At 30.1% G+C, this 12,486-nt stretch overlaps 2 protein-coding genes across 2 annotated transcripts; both read left to right on the forward strand.

Annotated features, from left to right (window-relative positions):
• The first annotated feature begins 539 nt into the window (after positions 1–539).
• LOC123882622 (chaperone protein dnaJ 50) lies at positions 540–3,693 on the forward strand. Its single transcript, XM_045931377.1, has 10 exons — positions 540–908; positions 997–1,059; positions 1,165–1,231; positions 1,412–1,471; positions 1,592–1,642; positions 1,782–1,862; positions 2,412–2,524; positions 2,728–2,854; positions 3,012–3,138; positions 3,341–3,693. The coding sequence occupies exons 1-10, from the start codon at positions 787–789 to the stop codon at positions 3,442–3,444; spliced, it is 915 nt and encodes a 304-aa protein (XP_045787333.1). The 5' UTR covers positions 540–786; the 3' UTR covers positions 3,445–3,693.
• A 2,184-nt stretch (positions 3,694–5,877) lies between these two features.
• Positions 5,878–6,459, forward strand: LOC123912454. Its single transcript, XM_045963219.1, has one exon. The coding sequence runs from the start codon at positions 5,878–5,880 to the stop codon at positions 6,457–6,459; it is 582 nt and encodes a 193-aa protein (XP_045819175.1).
• Positions 6,460–12,486: the final 6,027 nt, after the last annotated feature.

The raw sequence follows: 12,486 nt of genomic DNA on the forward strand, positions 1-12,486 counted from the left end.
GGGTGAAATTAAATAGCTTGAAAAAATGTTTTTTTTTATTTTATTTTTGTTTTTTGTTACATGATATTGGCATGAAGTTTTCATCTCCATTAACGATGACTAATCTTCGTTGGTACGCATTGGACTATTTTTATCAAACAAGTTTATAAGCAAGTTCAATAAACTATAAGATAGCTCATTGGACTTACCAAATACACCCTTAATTTTAGGTTGAATTTTTTGCATTAAATAGAAAGAAAAAAAATAAAACAAAAAGAAAGAGTTTTCTATTCATTTCATGGCTTACGTTGTTGTTTTATGTTCAACAAGTTTGTAAACACATGATTAAATTCAAAATGGTTTTGTTTGAATTTTTCCACTCCTATAGATGGAACTAATTTTTTTTTGAAGGATTGATCGAACTAAATTTATTTACTAAACGTATTTAAAAACACATGATATCTCACGTTAATTCAATTATATGGCAACATATCATTAAATACACACAACAATTAAACTCTATAAAAAAAATAAAATAAAAAACTAATTAATTAGTAGTCGTTCAAAATTTTGTACCAAGAAAATTAATTAATTAGATTAGAAGACCATGTGAAAACTGAAAAACTTGTCTGGATATAAAAACGAATCGGAAACAGCAAGCAGTACAACAAATCAAGTCGGATCTTTTAGCATCGAAGATCCGAACTAGATTCGAATTTGTGATTATAGAGAACAATCTCTGTTCGGTGTGTTTGGGTGAACTCAGAAAAGACACCGAATTCATTCCGGCGAATCACATTCAGCAAAATGGATCCGCCGCCGGCACAATTCCGGTGGCACATAATTCTCGCGGTGGTTCTCATTTTAGCCACCATTTCTCCTTCTATTGCAATCTACTGCGACGAAGACGATTGCTATGATCTTCTCGGGTCAGCTATTCCAACCTTGCATAATTCTTCTCCCAAATTGTTTCTCAATTTTCTTGATTTTCAATTTCAATATTGTTTTTGTTTGCAGGGTTACTCAAAGTGCTAATTCTTCAGAAATCAAGAAAGCATACTACAAACTCTCCTTGAAACAGTATCTCTCTATCTTTCTCTCTCTAATTTTCTTTCTTTCTGTTCTGAATTTGGTGTTCTTTCAATTTCAATTGATTTGTTTAATTTTGTCTTCTATTTAAATCAGTCATCCAGATAAAAATCCTGATCCGGAATCGCGAAAGATTTTCGTTAAAATCGCCAATGCTTATGAGGTGACTTGGTTATTCTTTTGTTCAATATATGTTGTAGATTTGGGAGTTGGAGTGCCTTTTTATTAATATTGAATGTTTTGAAATTTGAAGCTAATTAGAAAGTAGTCACATTGCGTTATATATTAGTGTGAAAATGATGTGTTGTGACTTGTGAATGATGGAATTATAATTTGTTCACAGATTTTAAAGGATGAGGCTACGCGAGAAAAATACGATTATGCAATTGCGCATCCGGAGGAGGTATTTGGATTTTCTTATGCATAAGTTTGGTGTCTTTTTAAAATTGGGGCTCAATAACTGTGAATTGTCAATAATGTTCGTTTATTGAAGTAGAATTGAGTTTTCTTCTTTTGATTGCAGGTGTTTTATAATACCGCGCAATACTATCGAGCGTACTATGGTCACAAGACGGTGAGATTTGCTCAGTTTCTATTGCTGACCAATTACATATTTTGGTTGTAATAGTTGACTTGAAATGTTGATTAATTCGATCGGATGATTTTGACCCTTGAATCTGATTTGTTAGTATTTGTGTACTTTAATTTGGTAGGATCCCCGTGCTGTATTGGTTGGCCTTCTTCTTATTCTTTCTGGTTTCCAATATCTAAATCAAACAACAAGGTATAATCAGGTACTGTGATGTATTAAATGTAATTTAATTTTATACAAGACCCTGATGTTATGTGAAATATGCATTTATCCCACTCTTTTTTTGAACAAGCATTTATCCCACTCTATGCTCTAATAGACTAGCTAATGGCTAAAGAGATCTAATTATGGCTTTAAGTATTGTATTCAGCCTACTTATGCGGTTATGCCTAGTAGTCTGGCACAATGTTGTAAGAGGTTTTGAATTTGTGCAAACCATTTCATTTGGATTCATTAGCGTACAATCAAATATTGTCTGTTTGTGGAAAATATATTAGCAAGGAAGCTAAGTCTTGAAGTTTAGTGTTGCTACAACCCATATATTTTCCGATATATTCAGCTAAAATGTTTCAAAATCTCTATAGTCTTGGATGCAAGATAAAGACTTGGAGTCGGTTAGGTTTGCAATGTACCGACTTTTGAAGATATATACAATTGAATTGTGCAAATAGGTCTATTTTTTATTTGTGAAATGTTTTCAGAAGATAAAATAGTTCAGATTCATGGCACTGACTTTTTTGTGTTAATTAAGGCTGTGGCCATGGTGAAGAAGACACCTGCTTATAAAAATAAACTAAGGGCGTTGGAACTTGAGCGCAGTGGTGGGATTACAAATAAGAAGAAGAGTCAAAAGAATAAGGACAGGTATGGTATCATTCTGATTCTGTATAGTCCTGGTATGTGTTTTCTTATTATGTCTACTGGCTTTCTCAATTTGGCTGTCCTCTTTGCGAACTTTCATTTCCTCTGTTAAATCAGTTTGTCTTTGATTCATAAGATTTGGATTCATTGACTGTACTGTAGTATCTTCACTTTTGATACACAATTTGAATGACCGTTATATACAGAAAAGTGGAGGAAGACCTCAGTAAAGTAGAGGAAGAACTTGATCTGCAGATATCAGGAACCGAAAGGCCCTCCATATGGAAACTCGTTGGCATCCGCTTCATTCTTTTACCTTATACTTTAGGAAAGGTTAGTGCTAAAATATTCTATTTGGAAAATGCACTCATACTTAGAATCTCTAATTACTCTATTTAATACATGAAATTATTTCCCACTTGTAGTGCTGAACTGTGAAAATCACTATTGTTTTATGTGTAACTATTGATTAATTATGTGCTCTATCCAGCTGCTGCTATGGTCTGGCTGTTGGTTTTGGACATACAGGGTGAAAAAGTGCCCTTATTCTTGGGAAGATGCTTCTTATCTGACACAAAGGTCCCTTGGTCTTCATGACGACAGATGGAGAAGTATAGGTGATTATATTTTCTCCACGATGAACCTTCTTCTTTAGGCACTAAGAATGTAGTGGAGTTTGTGTTCCGAATTAGAACCATACTGTTTTTATGTTTTTTTTACTTGTTCTAGATTGTACATACATAGTTCAACAGACTAGCATATCTCTTGAGGGTTCTGAACTTATTGAGTTTTTACTGATTTGGTGCCTGTTATTAATAGATGATGCAACAAAGGAAGATCTTGTGCTAAGATGCTTATGGGAGAAATCAAATATGGAGAGCTACGTAACAGAGATGCGGAAAGAATCAAAGCGGAGAAGATAGCTGTTAAAGTACCAAAAGAAGTATTTTTGTTTTATCTCTCCACATGGACTGGTGCGATTTAGGAGATACTATGATACTTTATATGATACTTTATGAGTCTTGTCCGACTCAAAGTCGGCATGTTTTTGATTTAGATGTAGCTGAATCTACTATGTCCATGCTAGTTGCTTTGTAATTCTTTTTTGGGACTTAGTCCCTCCATTATATAAAAAAAAACATATATAATGAAACATCCCGATTTTCGTAACATGATAGATTTCACTTCGCTTAAAAATAATTATTATTTTATCTATAAAATGAAAAAAATATTTAACAAGTATTTTATGAATATCATAATTTAATTGAGTTTTGTGTATGTCAAATAAATCACCAGGATCTTAGTTAACTAAAGCTACTAATTATTATTATAAAAATGAAAGTTACTTTAAATTTTATATGGTATATTGTACGTTAGTCTTCTTTGATTTTTTTTAGTGTATATATGACAATATTTGTGTGTATTCAAAATTGAACAGCCACTTGTGTATACATACACCACGTTAAGTTTTCTGCTCATACGACACACATATCAAACTTTACCAAGTTACCCCATACAAGTAATTATTTAGAAATACTCCATCTGTCCCAAAATATAAGCAAAAAGTGGTCAACCAAAGTGGATGTGTTTGGTTAAGAATTTAGTTCAAATATATCCATTTTGGTTGACCACTTTTTGCTTGTATTTTGGGACGGAGAGAGTAAAATATAATGAACGGGGATGAATCAGTATATGCATTGTCTCACCACATGCTAGGCTGATGGAGTATGGATGGAGTTTAGTTTTAGCAGACAAGTCTTATATACATTTTCAAAACTTTGAACCATAAGTCTAAGTACAAGTACTATACTCTATACATTTATACTATGCTACATGTAAAAAAAAAAAAGATAAGAAGTAAATTGTGAAAAAAGAACGACACGTGCTTTGATTAAATTCTATTATTTTTATGGCTTAAATATGAAAAATGTCCATGTAATTACGATTTGTTTTGATTTTAGCTCCTGCAAAATAAAAAGTTTGATTTTAGTCTCTAAAAAAACCAAAATTTTTAAAAAGGTCCTTGAGGTAAATTTTTTGTTGACATGCCAAGTAATTGATGATTTGGCATATGCTGACTAAGATTTTTGACGACGTGAAATTAACATGTCATTTTCATTTAAAAATAGAAAAACAGAAAATAATATGTCAGATTTAAAAAAAAAATTGAAAAATAAAAATAGAAAGTTAATATACTTACAAAAAAAATTAATATATTAGATTTTAAAATATATTAGATATAAATAAAATTATCAGTAGAAAGAAAGAAAACACACAAAGAAGAAAAACTTGTTCATCTTCTTCACATCCCAGAGTTCTTCTTCGTGAGTTCTTCTACTGTTTGTTTTTGTTCAACTCAATTTCGTTTTCGTAATTTCGTGTACTGTTTCATGTAGGAATCAACGACTGCGATTGAATCTGTTCTTCGCGTATGGTTTCGTGTAGTGTAGGAATCGACGGCTGCCCGCTAGTAAATATAAAAAAAAAAAAAAAAATAGAATGATGATAGGCTTAAAATTAGAAACAAAATAAATTATAGATATGAACAAAACATAACTATCTATACATAAAAATAGGAAGAAAAAACATCATATAATTAACTGTCATCACGTCCCCGAGCAAACATAAGTTTTGAATGTCTCATTAGAAAGAGGATACGAACATGGTAAGTCTTGGATCTTTCGCCAATTATCGGTACCCAAAGTATGAACATTAACTTCTAATACTTTATTTAAGCTTGAAGTAGAAAGAGCAATAATCTTATGATTATTACTGAATCGATCATACTCATAGACTAAACTGACTAAAGTATGGTGGTTTTGTAAAACACGTTTTTTCATAGAAGACAAAAAGTTGAATTTTTTAATGGAAGGGTTAAACAAAAGAGCTAAAAATGCATCGATCCTAAAACAGATGATGTCATCACAAGTTGAAATTCTCTCCAAAACCTCTTCCCACTCAAAATTAAGAATCACAGGATGCTTGATTGAGCTGTGTGAAACTAACTAGTAATGCAATGCAAGGATTGATTCACGATTAATGTTCTGTTTTGCCTCTTGGAAGACCTTTGCATGGCAGAGCTTATATTATTATATTGCAAATGTATACACATAGCTGAATAATTAATTACCCTTTAGTCAAAATTCAAAAATATAAAATAATTACCCTTATTCAACGAGATTAATTGGAAACAAGATATATTAGTAGTACCACAACAAGATTTGTAACTACCAAGTTACTAACTACCTTTCCATTTGTAACTACCTCTATATGAATTATGAAATCAAGTGATTGTTAACTTCAATTACTATAAGTTTTCATTTTTACACCTTAATTAATTAGAAGCGCTTATTAACATGGACGTGACTTTCATGAGGGAGAATGGAGAATCTTTCACAATGGAAGTTGGATTCTTTGACACATTCTTGGAAGTGAAAAAGAAGATAGAAAAATACCATAACATTCCCATTTCAAAGCAATTATTGTTCTTCAATAACCAACTTTTCAAAGATGATGAAATCATACTACAAACCGATCTCACTATCACTTCAACCATTCACCTCAAAGATCACCAACAAGTTTCAAATGCTTACGTCTCAATGCCAAACAATGCAACAGCGCCTCTGCAGCCAGAGAATGCACCGGTAACAGTGCCGGTGATGCCAACATTGTCAAAGAAATTGAGTTTGAATGTGGTTCCAATGGCTATTAGAGGGAAAGGTGCTTTCTTGGTTAAAGAAATAGAATCTTGTGCTAAAGTGAGTGAGTTAAAGAAGTTTCTTGAGGGTTCCAACATGTACAGCAATGTTATTCCTGAAGATCGGTGTTATTTTTTCATTCATAAACAGAGTGTTATGTATGAAGATCAGTCGTTTGAGTGGCACGGCGTCAAGGAGGACGACACCATTGAACTCTTTGATGGACAGGTTCTTGATTGAATATTAGATCAATTAGTTAGTTACTGGTAATAAACTAGTTGTTTTAATTAGTTAATTACTTAGTTAAGTCTGGTTGATTAGTTGTGTTTTTTATAATTTGATTTGATAATGAAAGGAGTGATTGGAGAGGGTCTTAGCTCTAGAAGATGTGAAAAAATGAAGCATTTAAATAATGCAAGTTTACTATATCCATGGTTTTTTATTATAAGAATTTATTTAACTATTCTTGTTATAAACTAATGTAAATAAGAACAATAGTATATATGAAGAAGAGAGAAAAGAGAGAAAGAATAGTGTATGTTATTCACCATTAGGATTAGAGTTACAATATAGTGATACATAGTATCTATATATAGGTAAACATATTGGGCCAATTACATGGGCCAGGACATCCACTAATAATATTCATAACACTCCCCCTTGGATGTCCATCGAGGATATGCCTCATTAAAACCTTTACTAGAAAAAAACCCGGTGGGAAAAAATTCTAGTGAAGGAAAAAGAGTACAACATCCTTTGTGTTTGAACTGCCTCATTAAAAACCTTACCAGGAAAACCCAATGGGACAAAACCATGGTTAAGGGAAAAAGAGTGCAGAACACAATTTATATCTCCCCCTCATGAAGACAATTATATATGAGACGAATAAGAGCAATTAATCTTCAATATAGTTTATCAGAAGCTTTACTTGATGATGACTTTGTAGAAAGACTTGATCCTTCTTCTTTAATATAATCTTCTCTGAATTAGCTGTTGATGCAGTATTATCTTCTTCAAATTTCTTGTATGTGTAGAATCACAAACTTCAACAAAACCACACTCTGAACTTTCTGAATGTAGTGTTAAAACTTCCACATAATCGGATGATATTGTTGTATCTCTAAGATACAAATTATATACTTGACTTTGCTCCAATATCTTTGAGTTTATTGATACCATCACATACATAATTAGCAAAATGTAATAGTGTTCTCAATTGAACTAAAATATGGTCCTTCAAGACCAATTCAAGTAAGTGATCATTTTCTTGAGACATGAAATGATCTTTGTTCACATCAAGTGACAATAAATTATATTTGTTAATATCAAATATATTTCATTTCAAACTTTTCTTTAATCAATAGATTTCAAGAACTCTTCGAGAATTTATGTCATCATATAACAAATTCATTTCCAAAGTGACTTGTTCATTTCATTAAGTCATCTCTTCGATAGTTTGAAATGTATGTCTCGTGGAAATTAAATTCTTCATGGAGTTTTATATAATCCACGCTAACAAGTGACATATAAACATAGCGTAACACATTTTTCAAATAAATTGAATCTTCCATGTGTTAACAACCTTAATCAAGTAAGAGAAGAATTTTGATTTCAGTTCAGGTGAATATTTCTCTTCACAATCAATAGCAAACTTTTACCAATATGCTTGAATAAAAAAATCAAGCTTTTAATGTTTGTATTGCAACATTTTCTATTCACAAGAAAATTAATTCGTATCTCATCATGTTTTACATCTTCAGGTGTATGGACTGCTGGTCCAAAAATCTTCACTTTGCAAAGTGACTTTAACTACATAGCAATTGCGTTTTCATTTAGACAATCATTGTCTATAATTCTCAATAGAATTTATTTCATGATCCTCATTAACTCCTTTCACAAATAGCGCCATATTATATATAAAATATCGTCAACGTTGACTTCCTTTCGGTTCCATCATATTCCATTCGTGACATAATTTTCATTCATGACATAATTCGTCAAGATCTCTTTATTATCATAAATTTTAGGTACCTGAGAAGTTCTTCTGGAACTTAAAACTCAATTATGTCAAATACTCTTTTGAAGTTTTCATATCCTCACTTGGGTCATCTTTCTTTTTAGCTTCTTTTCTTATTTGAGGATTTTTATCGTTGGAACCGACTGATCTACCACACTTCAGGGTGGTTAATACTGATTTGCAAAATAAGATTGTCCAACAGGGACATCCATTTTGTTTGGAGCATTAGCAGCTAATAGTTGATTTCATAAATTTTGCAAATGATTTATATTTTGAACATTTGATTCAAACTATGAGGATCAATATGAGATAATAACATTAATTTATTTCAAGTGATTCATTTGAACTTCTGGTTCATATTTTTCAGCTGCTTATTCTCCCCCCTAATATTGGGAAAATTAATTCATCACTTGAAAATCAGCCTACAGGGCTGTGAATAATTCTCCAATTTTTGGCTCAAGATGATTTATAATAGATGGAGATTCATATCAAATACATTTTCCCAATATTCTTTAAGAACCGTTTAAATGCATTCTATTGGAGCAATTGCACATACACAACACATCCAAAAATGCTTATATGGGAATCATGTTTATAAACAAGGTTCAAATTGTAAATTAGGAGAGAACTTATAATAACTTGTTGGCTTGATACGAATTAGTATCTCAATATACATGTTTGAATGTTCCCAAAATATAAATTAGAAGTTATGATCACATAAGTATCAGTCATGTGCTTACTTTAGACGTCTAAAGAATGGATCTTCTAGTCCATTTTTTGTATGATCATATTCTATTTGATATCGATTTCAATTGACATACGATACTTATCAAATATTTTCTAAGAATTTAGAAAATGAGATCTTAGCAAAACTATTTGAGAAAACAAACTCACAAACTTCTGGTTGTGAGTAAAATTGCATGTGACCAATTTAGTTGATGCATCAATTCAAGTCACAAAATATCTAAATGGTAAAAAATCTCAAATTATCAATTTCTTTTGGGAATTAGTAACCGATAAAAATTACTAGAATGAAGGAACTTCGGGCCCTTCAATATATATTTATAGTATTTTTTTTTCGCATCATAATAAATCCGGGATGACCCAACCGGTATTGCCAACAATAAATTTAATATGATATGTAAACTTCTGGTTTACAATAATTTGTGCTTCAATTGCATTATTATATATAAAAGTGTAGTATAAACTTCTGGTTTATAACTTTTTCATTACACTTAGTTTATCCAAAATATGTGTAATAAATTAATAATATATAGAGATATTCAACATCTCTTCATTTCTTGTTTCCATATTGATATTCATATATGAATGAAAGAAGATTATATTTATGCAATCAATTGGTCTACAAATCAACATCTCCCTTATTATTGGGCTGAATTGTTACTATTGTCATTTATGTCCGTTTAAAAACATTTCATCATATTAGCGAGTGAGTGCTTTTACCAATCATTGGTACATTTATATAAATGAGCTTCAAGCAAACTTCAGGTTGCCACTCGAATTTTTCCTTACAAATGGAGCCAATAAATTTTGATGACTTTACAAGTCATCTCAAATAGCCACAAATCAACGGCAAACCAATGTATAATAATAAAAAAAAACTCTTATAATAAATCAATGTAAGGATAATTTAATACTCAATTGTCTTAATAGTTCCTCAAAATAATAATTTCAATAACAATTTGCAAGTGAATATTCAAGTAACAAGACAATATAAAATTTACAAAATATTTACAAATATTCATATAAATAACATTTGGTGTAATAATTATCGTAAAAAAATTTGGTGTAATAATTAACAAAATTGAGCCTAAAATAAATTTCCAAATAGAACACTTTAACAAAATAATTAACATTAGTGTTACAACTTTTAAAGTAAAAAAGAGTTTCTCATATAATATTTTAGGATCAAATCGTGAGATTAATATAGTTTAAAATTATATATGATTCACAGTTCTCACATTCAATCAACACCAAATATTTAAAAATTTCACAAAATAAATTCAAATTCCATAAATCAAGGATATGATATTAATATCAAACAAATATTCTTGAATTCTTGAATTGAATATATAAAAAAAATATTCCGAGTATAAATTATAATTAAATTTATTTCCAAAAGAAAAAAGATATGATTAAGGTATGAATTATAATTTTATTTCCAAAAGAAAAAAATATCAATTAAATTGATTTATTATGGAAGAAAAATATTTTCTTAATAAGACACAATTCATACCTTAAGCATTGTAGTAGCTGAATTAATTCATAATAACACATAGTACAAAGTTATCGTATAAAATAAAATGAATAAAGTATTAAGTCATGCACACCTTTTATTTTAGTAACTTTCAAACTTAGTATACGAAAGTAACAGGAAACATCATAATTGTCAAATATAATGTAAATAAATAATCCATTAATTCATGATTTAAAAAGGTTAATATTAATAGGTAGTATCAAAAATTTGGCTAATAGAAATCACAAAAGAAATTAAACGATATGATATTTCAATTGATATTTGAAAATTTGTCAAATCAACTAGTTTTATTTTCAAAACAAATCATTTAATTTCAAATGAATCAATCATAATACTTCATTAACCGATAATGTAATAAATTGAAAACAATAAAAGAAAGAAATAAAAGACATTCAATTGTTTTCAATGAGATTGATTGACCAAATTAACTTATGAATGACATTTTTTTTTTGACGGTACATATGAATGACATATGAATGTATTAGTAGTGTACTAAATTATTGAATTCTTCTGGAATTCACACGGAATAATCTTGAGTTCTTCATGAACTACCCTTTTGAATTCTTAGGAATTCATAGAGAATAATATGAGTTCTTCAGGAACTATGCTTTTGAATTTTTCAGGAATTGACATAAAATAATGTTGAGTTCTTCAAGAACTATGCTTTTGAATTCTTCGGGAATTCATAAATTAAATCTGTAAGGCCGTAAAAACGGTGCGATTCATGCTACTGCTTTTGTGAAATTTACTTAGCAATTGAATTTTACAATTTTATCCATTGAGTTCTTCAGGAACTATATAATAAATCACTATCAATTTACAATCCTTCAAGGATGTATGAATATTGAATTCATCTAGAATTCATTGAAGAGAAAAATAAGTTGTTTTATTAGTTCTTCAGGAACTATATAACACATAAAAGTATTTTGGTGTGCAATCCATTAGGGATGCATGGTGATAAATGGTGATATTTCGTAAGTTCTTCAGGAACAAAATTAATTTTTTTTTTCTAAGTTCTTCGGGAACTAAGATTATGAATTCATCAGGAATTCATGTATTTAAATGTCTAAGTTCTTCAGGAACTAAGAATAGGTTCTTTAGGAACCAAGATTATGAATTCTTCGGGAATTCATGTATTAACTTTCTAGGTTCTTCAGGAACCAAGATTATGAATTCTTAAACATGTTTATGTTCTTTTGGATGATCGAAGTGTCGATGTTTCACCATACAGGTGTCGGTCACGAAGCATAATGATGCTTCACCAGACTATTGTCGGTCACGAAACTCAAACAATATCAAACATCCAAAATACATATTATAAATAAATAAATAAATAATTGATCAACATTTTATGTAATATTAATGATCAAAGTGTTATGCTTCACCATACAAATGTCGGATATCACGAAGCGTAAACAACATTGAATCAATTAAATACATAAAGAAATGATGCTTATTTATTTAATTTTAATTATTATTATTTGATCTTTATAAGTATACAAGGTTCAAACGATTCATAATCATATAATAATCAAAAATTAAACTACTTATGATTTCATAAAAATAGAATAAGAATTGCGTACCTCAGTTGGTAAGCTCATGCTGATAACGTGTTATAAACTAATGTAAATAAGAACAATAGTATATATGAAGAAGAGAGAAAAGAGAGAAAGAATAGTGTATGTTATTCACCATTAGGATTAGAGTTACAATATAGTGATACATAGTATCTATATATAGGTAAACATATTGGGCCAATTACATGGGCCAGGACATCCACTAATAATATTCATAACAATTCTAATGTTTTTTATCGGTTGAAACTTTATATAATTTCACATTATTAAGAAGAAAAAAAAAATTCTATAATTTCATAGCAGCCGGCCTTCAAACGATGGAGTGGAGCCCAGCCCATTTATAAACAGAAGACGTGGGCCCAAATAAAAATCAGTGACCCAATAAAGTAACCTCC

The sequence above is a fragment of the Trifolium pratense genome, linkage group LG1, assembly GCF_020283565.1.
Source record: "Trifolium pratense cultivar HEN17-A07 linkage group LG1, ARS_RC_1.1, whole genome shotgun sequence".
Classification (NCBI taxonomy): domain Eukaryota; kingdom Viridiplantae; phylum Streptophyta; class Magnoliopsida; order Fabales; family Fabaceae; genus Trifolium; species Trifolium pratense.